The sequence below is a fragment of the Carettochelys insculpta genome, chromosome 7 (genome assembly GCF_033958435.1).
Source record: "Carettochelys insculpta isolate YL-2023 chromosome 7, ASM3395843v1, whole genome shotgun sequence".
NCBI lineage: Eukaryota > Metazoa > Chordata > Testudines > Carettochelyidae > Carettochelys > Carettochelys insculpta.
In genome coordinates this window covers 30663695-30677046 of record NC_134143.1, presented here as the reverse complement: position 1 = coordinate 30677046, position 13352 = coordinate 30663695, and the positions used below count along the sequence as shown (strand labels likewise).

Below are 13352 nucleotides of genomic sequence, written 5' to 3'. Positions count from 1 at the left end.
ATTGCTTCCTTCCTAGGCCAACACACAACCCAACATATGCACATAGATTTTCTACAGAGTGAGTGAATTTCACCTTAAGTACGTGGTTCGGGGGGTGGTGTGCAGAGGGACTAGAAAAATTAAATCAATTTCATCCCAGTCATATCCAGAGAACAGAACTACTGAATCATTCTTCTATGGCAGCCACATACTCTCCATATGTGTTTCATGAAGCACTAGGGCTACTAACTCCATATAAACATGGACCACCAATCCAGAACTACTCCCCTTTCCCTGGCAAAACCCATTCCCACAGCAATTGGGCATAGTAACTTCACCAAGGATCTGCCACCACAGCCTTTATGCACGACAAGCAGATTTATGGCTTTGGGCTGATGATCTGCACACTGGTAAATTTCAATGTAGAAGCCAACAGCACCTCAGTGAAACTGGGAGACTTTAAAAATGAACCTAACTCAAACAACAAGCAGTCCCGTAGCACCTTAAAGACTAACACTCGTTTGTCTGTCTTTAAGGTGTGACAGGACTGCTTGTTATTTGTGAAGCTACAGATGAACACAGCTACCAGTCTGAGACACTTAACACAGTTCAGGAACAACAAGAAGTCCTGTGGCACCTTATAGACTAACAGATATTTTGGAGCATAAACTTCCGAGGGCAAAGACCCGTGATGAAGCGGGTCTTTGCCCACGAAAGCTTATGCTCCAAAATATTTGTTAGTCTGTAAGGTGCCACAGGACTTCTTGTTACTCTTGAAGATACAGACTAACACAACTCTCTCTCTGATACTTAACACAGTTCACTGATTTCAAAAATTAAAAATTAATATGAAGTTTCAAGAAGCAAGAGCAGAGCAAAACCATAAAGATTTCCATTCAAATACAGCCTCGCATTTCACTGCCTAATATTAACTTGCTGGTTTTAACCCAAACACTTCTCCCAATAGGACTGCACAACTATCCTGCAAACAGAGGTTTAGATCTACTACAGAAATGCAGTAGAATTACTAGCACATTTATATCAAATAATGCAGAGATTGAAAATGAATCACTATGAGGATGAAAAAAAAAAAAGGGAGAAAATTTGCTATTACATACCAACACATCATCTCCTTGGGTTGTGAAGGACACATGACATTTTTATTAGAAAGACTCACATGTCCACATTTTAAATGCCTAGTCCACTTTCAAGGGGCTGAGAGAGCTCAGTGGGCCCTGGCTCCAGCTCCCTGGAAGGGGCAAGTCCTCTGGCAAAAAGGGGTCAACCTGTGAGTCAGCCTCCCCCCAGCCAGTCCTTCAGTGCTGCCCCCAGGGCTCAGACAGATTTGAAGGGTTCAAGATTCTGGCAGCTGATATTACTGCTGCAGTGGTGGCTGGAAGCCCTGGGCCCCTTTAAATTGCTGGGTGCTGAGACAGTTGCCCCCCCGCCCACCTTACCTCTCACCATCACCTCCATTGATGAGCCTGTCCATTGTTAATGAATAAAAAAGAGAAAAATCTAATTTTACTGACAAGCATTTTGCCATGGAAACAAGATTTTAAATCCAATTAACAGTTGGGGGTTGCTGATGGATAGAATATCTATAAAGCAGTTTAAGAAAAAAAGATAGTCTCTTCCAGCTTTAACACGACCCATTTTGTACAGGTCTATGAAGAAATTATAGATGTTAATTCCACACGAGGTTCTAGAGAAAGTAAAATGCTTCACCCTTTCTAAACACTACGGAAACCACAACATGTTCATGCAGTGTATTACATTAACACGCCAAACAATATTCTAATTCTTACCTGAACCATCAGGAATTGACCTTACAAACGTAGGAAGCATTTTCACTGTGGCTGTTGGACTGAAGTCTCTAGAAAGACCATTTTGCATCTCTCTCCTGAAGCGAGACATAATATCCAGCAGTGTTTCATCAGAGAGCCGCATGGCATAAAGATATTTATCAATCTGAAGGAAAAAAAAAAAAAAAAGTGAAAATCCTGCATTTGCTTCTGTGTATGAACATGGACACTTTTTTCTTTAACTGGACTTTTCCAGCATTATTAAATGTTTATATACCGAACATATGATTTTTCTAGCTTGATTATGGGACTTTCTGATCAAATGAGAAATGCAAACAATTTTCTATTTTTAGCTCAAAAATAAAAATAAGAACACAGTAACTGACATACCAAATTAGAACAGAGGCATATTTAGCCCTGCATTCGCTCTCAAGTTCAAAACAGGGCCAAAATATAACATACTTGGTTGTAGTATATAATAGTGAGGAGAAGGGAAATCTCCTTCCTTGGAAGATAACCAGTTTATATCCTGAAGCATGGAACTTATCAGAAGTCTTAGCCTAGCTTAAGGACAAGAAGTAGTTCACAGCAAAGAGGCTCTAAAGCCATTCTGAAAAGGTTTCACTGCAGTTTAGGCCGCATAAATACTGGGCAGGGTTTAAAAAAAAAAAAAAAAAAAAGGAGAAAGACCCATGAAAAGGAGAACTGTGTGTCAGGAAAATAACTTTGAGATCTTGGATAGGAGACTATATGTAGTAACCCTAAGGCTTTGTCTACACTTAACCAGATTAAAGCACTGCTGCTGCAGCACTTTCACATCAGAGCATGCTCACAAGCCAGTTCTCCCAGCACTTTAAAAAACCCACCTGGACCATAGATGTAGTTCCCAGTGCTGGGAGCCTGTCTACACTGGCAAGTCACTGCACTGCATCTGGTGGCAGGGGTGGAGGGGAGGGGAGGGGAGAGGGACAAACAGATGGACACAACTTTTCACACCACTGAGTGAAAAGGTTTCAATGCAGTAACTTGCCAATGTAGACAAGCCCAGTGTCTTTGATGCTAACTGGCAACACGCAGCTGCTTTAGTCAAACAGTGCCATGTGAGGTATCATAAGAATTGGTGACAGTGGTAATGAATTTCACTGTGGGATGTACATACAGATTGCGTATTGAGAATTATGTATGTGTACTGGAAAGGCATGCTTAAAGTAATTTCAGAACCTGACTTAGATAAGGGAACACAGGTTTATTCGTCTGCATGGCTTGACTACTGGCAGAAAACAACTGAAGTGAAATTTACACATAGAGCAATCAACAAAGCAATCAAGCATCAGAGGAAACAGTTTGCTGGGGGAGAGGGGGAAAGACACCGGTTTCCAAAATTCCAGGTCTTGCAGGCTCTTGAGATAAAGACAGCGAACTTTAGGAAATATAAGGGAAGCAAAAGGTCACTCATTTTTTGACACCCGAGGGGGAAAGGAAGCAGCTCCCTCCGATCTGTGAAGATCGGATCATCTTCATCTGGAGGGATGAGAGATGCTGGTAGCCTGAAGTGGGAAATTTTAGACAAATACACAGCTTGCTAATATTAAGTTGTAGGCTCTAAAAAGTGCTATTTTTATTTTTATTTTTTATTCTTCTGTGGTATCACTTAAATCTGCATTCTTTACAAATATGTATAGTCTTGTTTTATTACCAAAACTATCCCAGTGCTGAGACTGCATCCAAACTAACAAATCAGTGTGTGCTCTAGCTTTTAGGAAGCAGGAGTGGACACTGCACAGAGACATACCTGGGGAACCCAGGAACTGGGGCACAGTTGCTACGTCTGCACATAAAAAGCAGACTGATGTCACGAACGGCTCTTTCGAAAGACAGCTTCTACACAGCCACGGGTGTTCTTTCGAAAGAGCAGAGCAGGAAATGCTGCGGATGGGGTCATATGGCTGACAAGCTCTTAAAGGGCCCCTCCCAAGCACCCCACCCTGCAAACTCCGAGGCCTGCAGAGCTGTCACAAGCCCCCGCAGAACCAGACATGCCTGGAAGCCTGTCCCAATGGGCCACCAGCAGCAGCTCCTCCTCGTCGAGCTGGCCACCCTTGATGCTGCAGTCAGCCACCTGGCCACAATATTCAGAACTGCCTTCCATCTCTTCCTGGGGGCTTTGGAGCCCCTTGACCTGAGAACCTGCCGGCAAACCCCCTAAGCGCCCTGGCGCCACCCCAGCAGCTCCAACTGGTAGGGGCTGTTGGTGTTGGGGGCTGGATGACACTCGATGGCTCCAGAATTTCCAAATGAACCAAACAGATGTTCCAGGAGGCACCACGACACCCATACGAGGACCACCCTCCCCCTCGAAAAACAGGTCACAACTGCCATCTGGAAGCTGACCAATCCGGACAGCTACTGATCTGTGGGACAACAGTTTGGCATGGGCAAGGCCACTGTAGGGGCTGTCCTCTTGGAGGTAAGGCATGCCCCTGAATTCTGGGCTCTGCTGCCGCATGGAGCCCAGGATATACATCCCATGGCTGGAGCTCCCAGCCTGGGACATCACTATGCCCCTCTGAGCGGTGGCCAACGCCACCTACTTCCTGCAGCCCTGGCTGATGTGGCCCTATGCCCGCCATCCTGACCCTACCTGGGAGGTTTTTAATACCCACCTGAACCAAGCCCACGATGTAGTGGAGTAAGCCTTCAGGCACCTGAAGGGCTGGTGGTGGTGCCTGCTAATGCACCTGGAGGTCAAGCTCCAGAAAGTCCCTCAGGTGGTGGGCACCTGCTGCATCCTCCACAACACTGTGGAAGGAAAGGGCAATGCATTCCCCCAGGAGTGGGTGACTGAATCCAGCCCTGGCTTCAAACAAACAGACAACCCCTGCCCCAAGCCACCAGGCCCACCGGGAGGGGGTCCGCATTTGGGAGGCCTTCCAGCATAGCTTTGCACACAGCACCCTGTGACCCCCATTCAGTCACACCAAGCAGGCCCCCTTGAACATACACTCTTCATCATTCCTCCCCTCCCCCCACAGCTCCCACCATCCCTGCACCAAGGATGAAACAGTGCAAAAATAAACCAAATCTTGGGCTCGGTGCGGGGAAATGACAGGGGCAGGAGTCGAGGCAGGTGGGTCAGGAGCCCCGAGTGCTCCCACAGGACTGCTGTTAAAACCTGCAAATGACCCACCATCAGATCCTCCAATGCAACACTGCACCATGCATGGTGGCCCACCCCAGGCAGATGCCGCTCTGCCACCTCCTCCTGGCAAAAGGTGGCAATATCCCACCACCATGCCCTCCTGCTCCAGGCCCCTCGTGATGCTGCTGAGGATAGCAAGTGGTCCCCCTCCTCTGCCGGGCTGTCGGGGACCACAGAACAGTCGGGGCTCTCCCTGCCCTCCTGCAATGCGACTGCAGGGATGGAGAGGAAAAGATGATCAGTCCCTTGGTACCCCCCACCCCCCCATGGGCATCAGCTCCTGTCCAGCAGCAGGCAGCCATGGGGTATTGTGCATGCCAAAGGGGTCCCCACCCATGTGGGGCAGTCCCCAACCTCAGTCTAGCTTCGCTCACTCCCTTCACCCCCGTGTGGTGCACAGCGCTGTCCACAGGAGCAAGTGCTGAGTGTCGCCGGCAGCTGTTGAGGCATGCTGGGAGCCACAGTCAGCTGGGCTGCATCCGGCCCAGATCTGCCAGATGCGTAAGTGGCCCACGGGCAGCTGTGGTCCCCCACCCCACAAGCTGGGGTGTGAACCCTGCTGGACACTTATCAGAGGGTCACTCGCTGAGGCTTGACAACACCCAGCTAGCCATCACCCAGCTTGACGACCAAGATGGGAGATCTATCATGAGGTCCCTCACCTCGCTGAAGACCTTAGTGGCCAGTTCCAGCTTTGGGTACAGGGGGTGATCCTCAGGCCCCAGCTTGTCCACCAGGGTGTCCAGGACAGCGGGTGGTGGGGAGCTGTCCCAAGGCCCCAGGAGGCTGTGGAGCTCCCGGTAGTAGGGGCAGGATGCAGGACCTGCCTCTGAGCAGCCAGCAGAGTCCCAGGGCCAGGTATAGCCCTGCTGCAGCTCTTTCACCTTACTCTGCACCTGATCTGGGGAGTGAGCAGGGTGTCCTCAGGTGGTTGGTCCATTTACTAAGTGGGTGAAGGGTGGCCACATTGTGGCGCTTGCCACCCATCTCCCACAGGACCTCCACCTCCTGCCACAGTCCTAGGAAGTCCTGCAGCTCTGGGTCCATCCTATGAGGGCTCTGAGGGGGCCTAGAGGGCTCCCAGGGGGGCTGGCTGCTGTCCATCTGGAGGCTGGCCTATAGGGATGGCCCTGAGGGCGCGCTCAGCTCTGTGCCATCCCTACTGTTAGCACGTTCTCAGCTTCCTGCCACGGGGTTTCTGGGTCTGTGTGGCTTTAAATGCAGCTGGAAACAGGAAGCATAGAGCTTCACTGCCGCTGGCCAGAGCATCTCTGCACCTCAGCTGCCAGTGCCATGGAGGACTTCTTTTTCGAAAAAGCGGCCTGTGGAGCACCCACCCACATTTTCTTTCAAAAGGGAAGGTGCTTTCAAAAGGGACACCGCATTTTTGATTTACTTTCAAAAGAGCTCATTGTATGTAAACTCTCCGTGCACTCTTTTGAAAATGCCCAGGTTTTCGATTTATCTTTTGGATGACCACGCTCATGTAGGCACAGCTAGTTAGCCCTGGCAGAATCTTCAGGTATGTCTCCAGCAAAGCTCTCTTACTAAGACAACAGGGCAACACAATGGCTTGCAGATCTGAGTTCCCTGAAGAGAGTGTCACAGCAGCATTTTAAATACACTATAGTAACAGAGAGGAAGCCATGCTAGTCTATACACTATCAAAACAAAAAGCAGTCAAGTAGCACTTTAAAAGACTAGCAAAATAGTTTATTATTAGGTGAGCTTTCGTGGGACAGACCCACTTCTTCAGACCATAGCCAGACCAGAACAGACTCAATATTTAACGCACAGAGAACCGAAGACAGTAAGCAAGGAGGACAAATCAGAAAAAGATAATCAAGGTGAGCAAATCAGAGAGTGCAGGGGTGGGGGAACGTCAAGAATTAGATTGAGCCAAGTATGCAGACGAGCCCCTATAGTGACTCAGAAAGTTCCCATCACGATTTAAACCATGTGTTAATGCGCCGAATTTGAATATAAAAGCCAGCTCGGCTGTTTCCCTTCCCAGAAGGGTGCGATAATTCCTTTTCAGGTATGTGTGTTACTGAATTTTTTTTTAATAATATTGGGGAGCATCACTTAGAATGAATCAAGGGTACAGTATGCAGTATTCTCCAGTTCACCAGAGTATCTGACTAATACTACTTCCCCAAAAGCCACAGAATAGTAGCTCTATAAACATTTCACAAAAACTTGGCCTGGCTTAGCAAGGATGTCTGCAAAAGGCTCTGATCCAAATGAGAAGGCTAAAACACATCATTACTAATTTAGTTACCATTTACATGGAGAAAAATCTTACAAAAAAAATCACTGATCACATCCTATAAACACAGTACCTTTCTGATTCCGATTTGATTTGAACCACTGAGACACACACAGAACCATGGAAACAAACCCAATACCAAAGAGGTACAGAGGTTTGAATTCAAGAGGCCATTTTAGATTCAGGTATGCACTTCTCCCAGTACAAATATCTGTGTTTTAAATCACTTTGTACATGTTAATAAATAAACTCTCTGCTGTGCTACTACTATTTGAAATTTTTTCTTTCATCCATAAAAGCAACTGCCCCAAAGGGATGACATAAATCCTCTACAGGCTTCAAGTTAATTCTTTTATAATTCAACAATTACAATATTTATCAAACTGAGCAAGAAAATAAAGTAACTATTCAATAGGTTATTTGATTAGCTAATATCCAGTGAGCAGAGCTGTAATTTCTCTGGTTCTATCCCAAGAAAAAAAATGAAGTAGTGCATAGACTATAATATTTAGGGCTATGATACCTTTGACAGAGCACAATTTTTGCAAGCTCACACAGAAAAGAATACTAGGAAATGCAGCATTTCAACATAATAAAATGAATTCCGCCCCCAGTCTATACCAGCTGGAAGGACTGGGTCCACTGTCTAGCATGCACAACTATATGGGCTTCTGCTCCCATCTGGTATGCCAAAGCTGTTACCTGCACAAACAAACAATCCACAGAGCAAGAAATGTCATGAGACAACAGCCACCAAGACAAACTATCAACATTTGACACGTGATCCTGGGACAAAATGTGCATAGCATCAAATAGCAACATATTCAGACTTCTGTGGGAACTGACACACAAATAATCAGCCTAAACTTCATCAACTCTGCAAGACTGAGGATTACAAAACTTCCTGGTTTCAATTTGAAGAGGAAAGGAAAACTCACTCACAGATTACTTAAGTAACAAAGAGGAAGCCGTGCTAGTCTATACACTATCAAAACAACAAGCAGTCGAGTAGCACTTTAAAGTCTAGCAAAATGGTTTATTAGGTGAGCTTTCGTGGGTCTGTCCCACGAAAGCTCACCTAATAAATCATTTTGCTAGCCTTTAAAGTGCTACTTGACTGCTTTTTGTTTCAACAGATTACTTAACTCTTTGTACTGTTGATGAACAGAAGTGCAGATGTTAAAAAAAAAAAATAGAGATTGTTTTATCCTTATTCTCATCTCAGTATCTACAGGAAGTAAATCTTCCCAGCCATTACACTCCTCATATTTAATGCCTTTCATCACAAAGGATCCAAAATATTTCATAGATACATGTATTGTATATTACATAAACATAAGCACTCACCTACTACATGGAGGCACTACAATAAGCTACAAAAGTCCATGATATTAATGGATCACAGATCTCTGACTGACTCATCTGTCCTTGCTCACTAATCCATGTCTCCAGATTTTATTCTAGCATTCTAAATGCCGAACAATTTAAAAAAAAAAAAAAAAGACATCACCACACCACGCTCCAAAATTATCCCAGGCCAAGGTCATAGATAACTCAGCCCTCGGTCAATGCCAGATTTTTCAATACATAAAATGGCTCTTTTGCTGTTCATTATTTTACAACCCTACATAGTGAGATATAGGAAATTATAACACTGGAAAGGGGCCAGAGTTCCAGCTTCCCCTGAAGCCCTGCATTGTTTTGTTCATGGTATTACACCAATCCTCTTCATCTTCATAGAGGACAAGGGCAGCAAACAATACACTGAAACACTTCAGCCTTCAGAGATCTGGTTAAAAGGTATCTGCGTCCCATTCCAGTTTCCATCAGCTTCCAGTCTATCCCCATTTACTGTCTGGCTTGTAAACACTGGCCTAGAAATTCATCAGCCTGAAGAAATGCTTTCCGTATCACATGGCCTCTTTTAGTCTCTATACTACATACTGCTTAAAACTACATGATCCAAGCTGCATCAAAATGCAGCCCATGTACCAGATAATCAATGCACCTGCTGAACAGTACTAGAGAACTGGCTGTTTCCTATCATAACTATGTAACCACGAAGATTCTGTGGAAGAGGAAAAATTTCTAGTCAGTGGGATATAGGACACTGCGGGATACAGTTCCAGGTTACCTTGTCCCCTCTTTGCTGATAATCCTTCCTTATCCTCCACGCCCTATGGTGGCCTTCTCAGTGAAACTCACCACCTGCACTACAAGCTGTCACCTAAACCTCAAGCCAAGAATCAGTGCTGGGGAGTTTCAAATAAACAAATATATATGTTGCACACATTGAGGTAATAGAAAAATTCAGTGAGAAAGCAAATTTAGGATCTTTGGCCAAACTAGTTATTCCTAACCTCCACCTCCTAAATGTATTTTTGATAGGGAAAGCCAAATGAAATAGGCAAAGGACCTAAAGCTACAAGAGGAAACTTTAAAAAAAAAAAAAAATAAAAAAATCAAGGACATTCTCAGGCCCTGTCTGTGTTTTGTGTTTTGTTGGGTTTTTATCTGGGGGGGTGGGGAGGAAGATAGCTTTTTGAGGGATTTATTTGCTCACTGATACTGGGCAGGATCAAACTCCAGCAAGGATGTGATGCACAAGTGTAAAGATGGGGTGTGTACAAAAGTGACTTATCTTGGGTAGTTACTGTGGTAGGTTGCACAAATACTAAAATTTATATCAGTGTTGCAACATTAATCCAGTCACACAGGTGCACATTTCCATAGTACAGACAAGCTCTGATATTACTAGAAAAATGCCCTCCATTCATAACGTTAACAAGAAAGTAGAAGGCTGCATTATGCAGAATTTTATAAAAATCTTGCATGCACCTTTAGCAATATTGCTCTTTCCTTCTATCCAGTTCTCCCCACAAATCCATGTAACATGGACAAACTGGCACAGAAAGGGAAAAGGCTGTTTGTGAAAAACCAGGGAGCCTCTTCAGAAAGAGAAAGTTCAGCTTTTAAGGATGGTGAGAGGGGGGGCCTAGGCCCCTAGTGCAAGGCTCCAGCATTGCTAAGTATTTAACTACAGTACTGAGCTTTTCCTTTTAATGTTAAGCCACCATACCCTTGCAACCTGAATACTCAAAAATAAGATCATTCTGTTTCACAATCTATTTATACTAAACCCCACCCCCATTTTATACTATACTGTAAAACAGTAAAACTAATTAGCACACAACAAAATTCCTCCATAACAGCTTTAAAACTCTGCTTTTTAACATAACTTCCAAACAGACTTTGTCAATTAACTATTAAAAATACTGTTGCCTGACACATTTATATGTCACAAAAATAAAAAATCCAAAATTTCTTATGGCTGAATTTATTTTAACTCACACTCTTTTGACACACATCTGTGCAAGTACTGATAAAAAAGTGATCCCTGCTGTATATATGAAGAAATTAATAGAAATATATTGAAGTGATGCACACCGAACTGGCTTCCTGGTAATCAGAACTTCATTTTCAAATGACGCTGCAATGACCATTGACAACAAAACTAAATCAAATGTAAATGAAACAGCACAAGGAAACTCTTATTTTTTCTTTTATTTTTTAAAGGAAATTGGAATATTTCTGCGAAGTCTGTGCACACACACAGTGGCACTAAACCCCTAGTATAATAAAATGTTGGCCTTCCTCCTTAAGAGGCCTAAGGAAATGATGGTACTAAAAACACAGTATTTCTCCTCTATAGGGAGGTCAGTCGCTCTAAGTTATCACCTATGAGAAATGGGGACAATGTATAAAATAACCATACAGCAAACTAGTGACCCTATTTGTCTTTTAATAAGAATATAAATAAATTGCTTCAAATGTGTGTCTAAATTTTAAATATTATATTTTACTCGTTTTATTCATTCAATTGGTTGCTAAAAAGGTTATTTCTTGTTAATGAAAATATTCAAATTTTGTTGGTAGGCATCTAAAGTTAAAAAATAATTACAGTTCAGATAACTTAATTTTTAAATAATAATTGGTCTAGGCCTTGAATTTTCACTATACCAAAACGTGTTTACCACTCAAACACATATTATGAGCCTGAGTGAATGTATTAATATATTCTAGACTACACTACACAGGCCCTGCAGCAAGAAAAACGTTACAGGGACTGCTTAGTGGAGAAAGGACATCTACATCCTGCTTTCAAGGACACTGCAGCATGTTACACAGCTTTGTAGGGGTTATAGCCTTTAAATTTCACAAACCCAACACTTCGGTGCTTTTTTTCCCCAAACACCCCACATGCGCCACACCAGAGGAATCCCTTTTATTAAAAGCAAATATTTCCAGTTTTGCTCCATTGAGCTTTTTCGAAAAAAAATATTTCCATCCAGTGGAAGCACATGCCGGGCACGAACAACACAAAGCCATCTTTGTGCAACCATAAACTGGCGCTTGGGGTGCAAACATTTGGTTGCCGACTTACCTTTTTCACCTGATCATCCTTTAGCTCCGTGAAGTAATAGGCCAGAAGCTGGGCGGCTATCATCCTGTCTGATTAAGGGGAGCAACTGCAGGATTGTGCTCAACACCAAAGCACACACGCAACCCTCCCAGGCACGATTTAAAGGGCTCCGGCTTGTTTCCCCCTCGCACGGAGAGCTGCTACTCTGCAGAAAGGCAGCTCCTTCCTCCGCTCCCCGCCACCACGTAAAAAGATGCAGCGGCTTTTTCCATACAGGGGCGAGTGACAGCGTAAAACCGGCCCCCTTCCTGCGCTGGGATTGGCTGCTACGGGAGGGCTCTGCAGCAGTAGGGGAGAAACAGGCTCCTAGGCACCGGGATGGGCAGGAGGCGTAAGAAAAGAGTCGCCCCCCAAATGAGACAGCACTGCACGTTCCCCACGTACGTTATCGAGCGCGCTGGGAGACGCGCCGGCTGGCTAGGCAGAGGCGAGCAGGCCATCACTTCCTGCACGAGGCAGGGCGTGCCCAGCCGGGGCCCGGACCGCCAGGCTGCATTCCGCCCGGGTAGAGGGAGGGGGGACCGAGCCCGGGAAGCGGGCGACGCGGCAGAGGACCCGCCGGAGCCTATTGTTTAGCACGCGGACACGCGTTTAACACCTCGCGGCGGCCCCAGGCCCCGCCAGAACGCGCGTTTTAAAGCGCTGGCTCCCCCCTAGGCACGCTGCAAAGAGCGGTGCCGGGGCGGAGCTCCGCGGAGGGTTTGTCTTTGATTGTGAGCGGGAAAGAGCCGCCTCCGGCACAAGCCCTACATCGCCGCCTTCGGCGCGCCGGGCAGACACGCCGCGCAGCTCCGCTCGCGGTCACGTGAGCCGCGGAGACTGCAGCATCCCCTCCCGCTCTGGCGTGCCCGGGAGGCGTCGGCCGCGCTAGGTCGTGTGTGACGCTCGTGAGCCGTCGCTGTGTCCTCGGGGATCGCGTGGACGACACTAACGGGGCCATCCAGCAGTAGTAAACCACTGCCAGGGCTGGTTGCCTCCCTGCCGCGTCCCCAGGCTCCGCACCCGCACGCATGGCTTCTCAGCCTCACGGCTGCCTCCCTGCAGCCCTGTCACTGCTTACAGGCAATAAACATGTACCACGAGAAGTCCTGTGCCATCTTATAGACTAACAGGTATTTTGGAGCATAAGCTTTTGTGGACAAAGACCCGTTGTGTCAGATGCATCTGCCCACAAAAACTTATCCTCCAAAATATCTGTTAGTCTGTAAAGTGCCACAGGACTTCTCAGTTGGTTTTGAAGATACAGACTAACTCAGCTACCCCTGTGGTGATGATAATAAACGTGTACACAGACACTCAATATTTTCACACTAAAAATCATCATCCCACAAGCAAACTACTGTGGAAACTGCCTGGACATTCCTTCAAAAGAAAATGAAACATGGGCAGTCCTGCGGCACCTTAAAGACTCATGGGCTGGATGAAAGCTTAAGACCACATGAATGTGTGAGTCTTTAAGGTGCCACAGGACCCCTTGTTGCTTTCGCTGAAACTAATGCAGCTTGAGCGATCACTGGGAAATGCCACAAGAAGTGTGCTTCGTAGCCAATGAATGAATCTTGGCCAGTTGGCAATCGTAGTCACGCCTGACAGCTCCTGCAAGTTACGTGTTTAATT

General features: G+C 45.7%; 1 protein-coding gene across 1 annotated transcript in view; it reads right to left on the bottom strand.

Annotated features, from left to right (window-relative positions):
* The window catches only part of HK1 (hexokinase 1), a 62618-nt gene extending 50712 nt beyond the window's left edge, over nt 1–11906 (bottom strand). Inside the window, exons 1-2 of the mRNA XM_075000242.1 lie at nt 11697–11906; nt 1788–1950 (exon numbers count right to left, since the gene is read on the bottom strand). Of these exons, the coding sequence (XP_074856343.1) occupies nt 1788–1950; nt 11697–11759 (226 nt within the window). The 5' untranslated portion in view covers nt 11760–11906. The remainder of the gene's footprint in view (nt 1–1787; nt 1951–11696) is intronic.
* Between the last annotated feature and the right edge of the window lie 1446 nt (nt 11907–13352).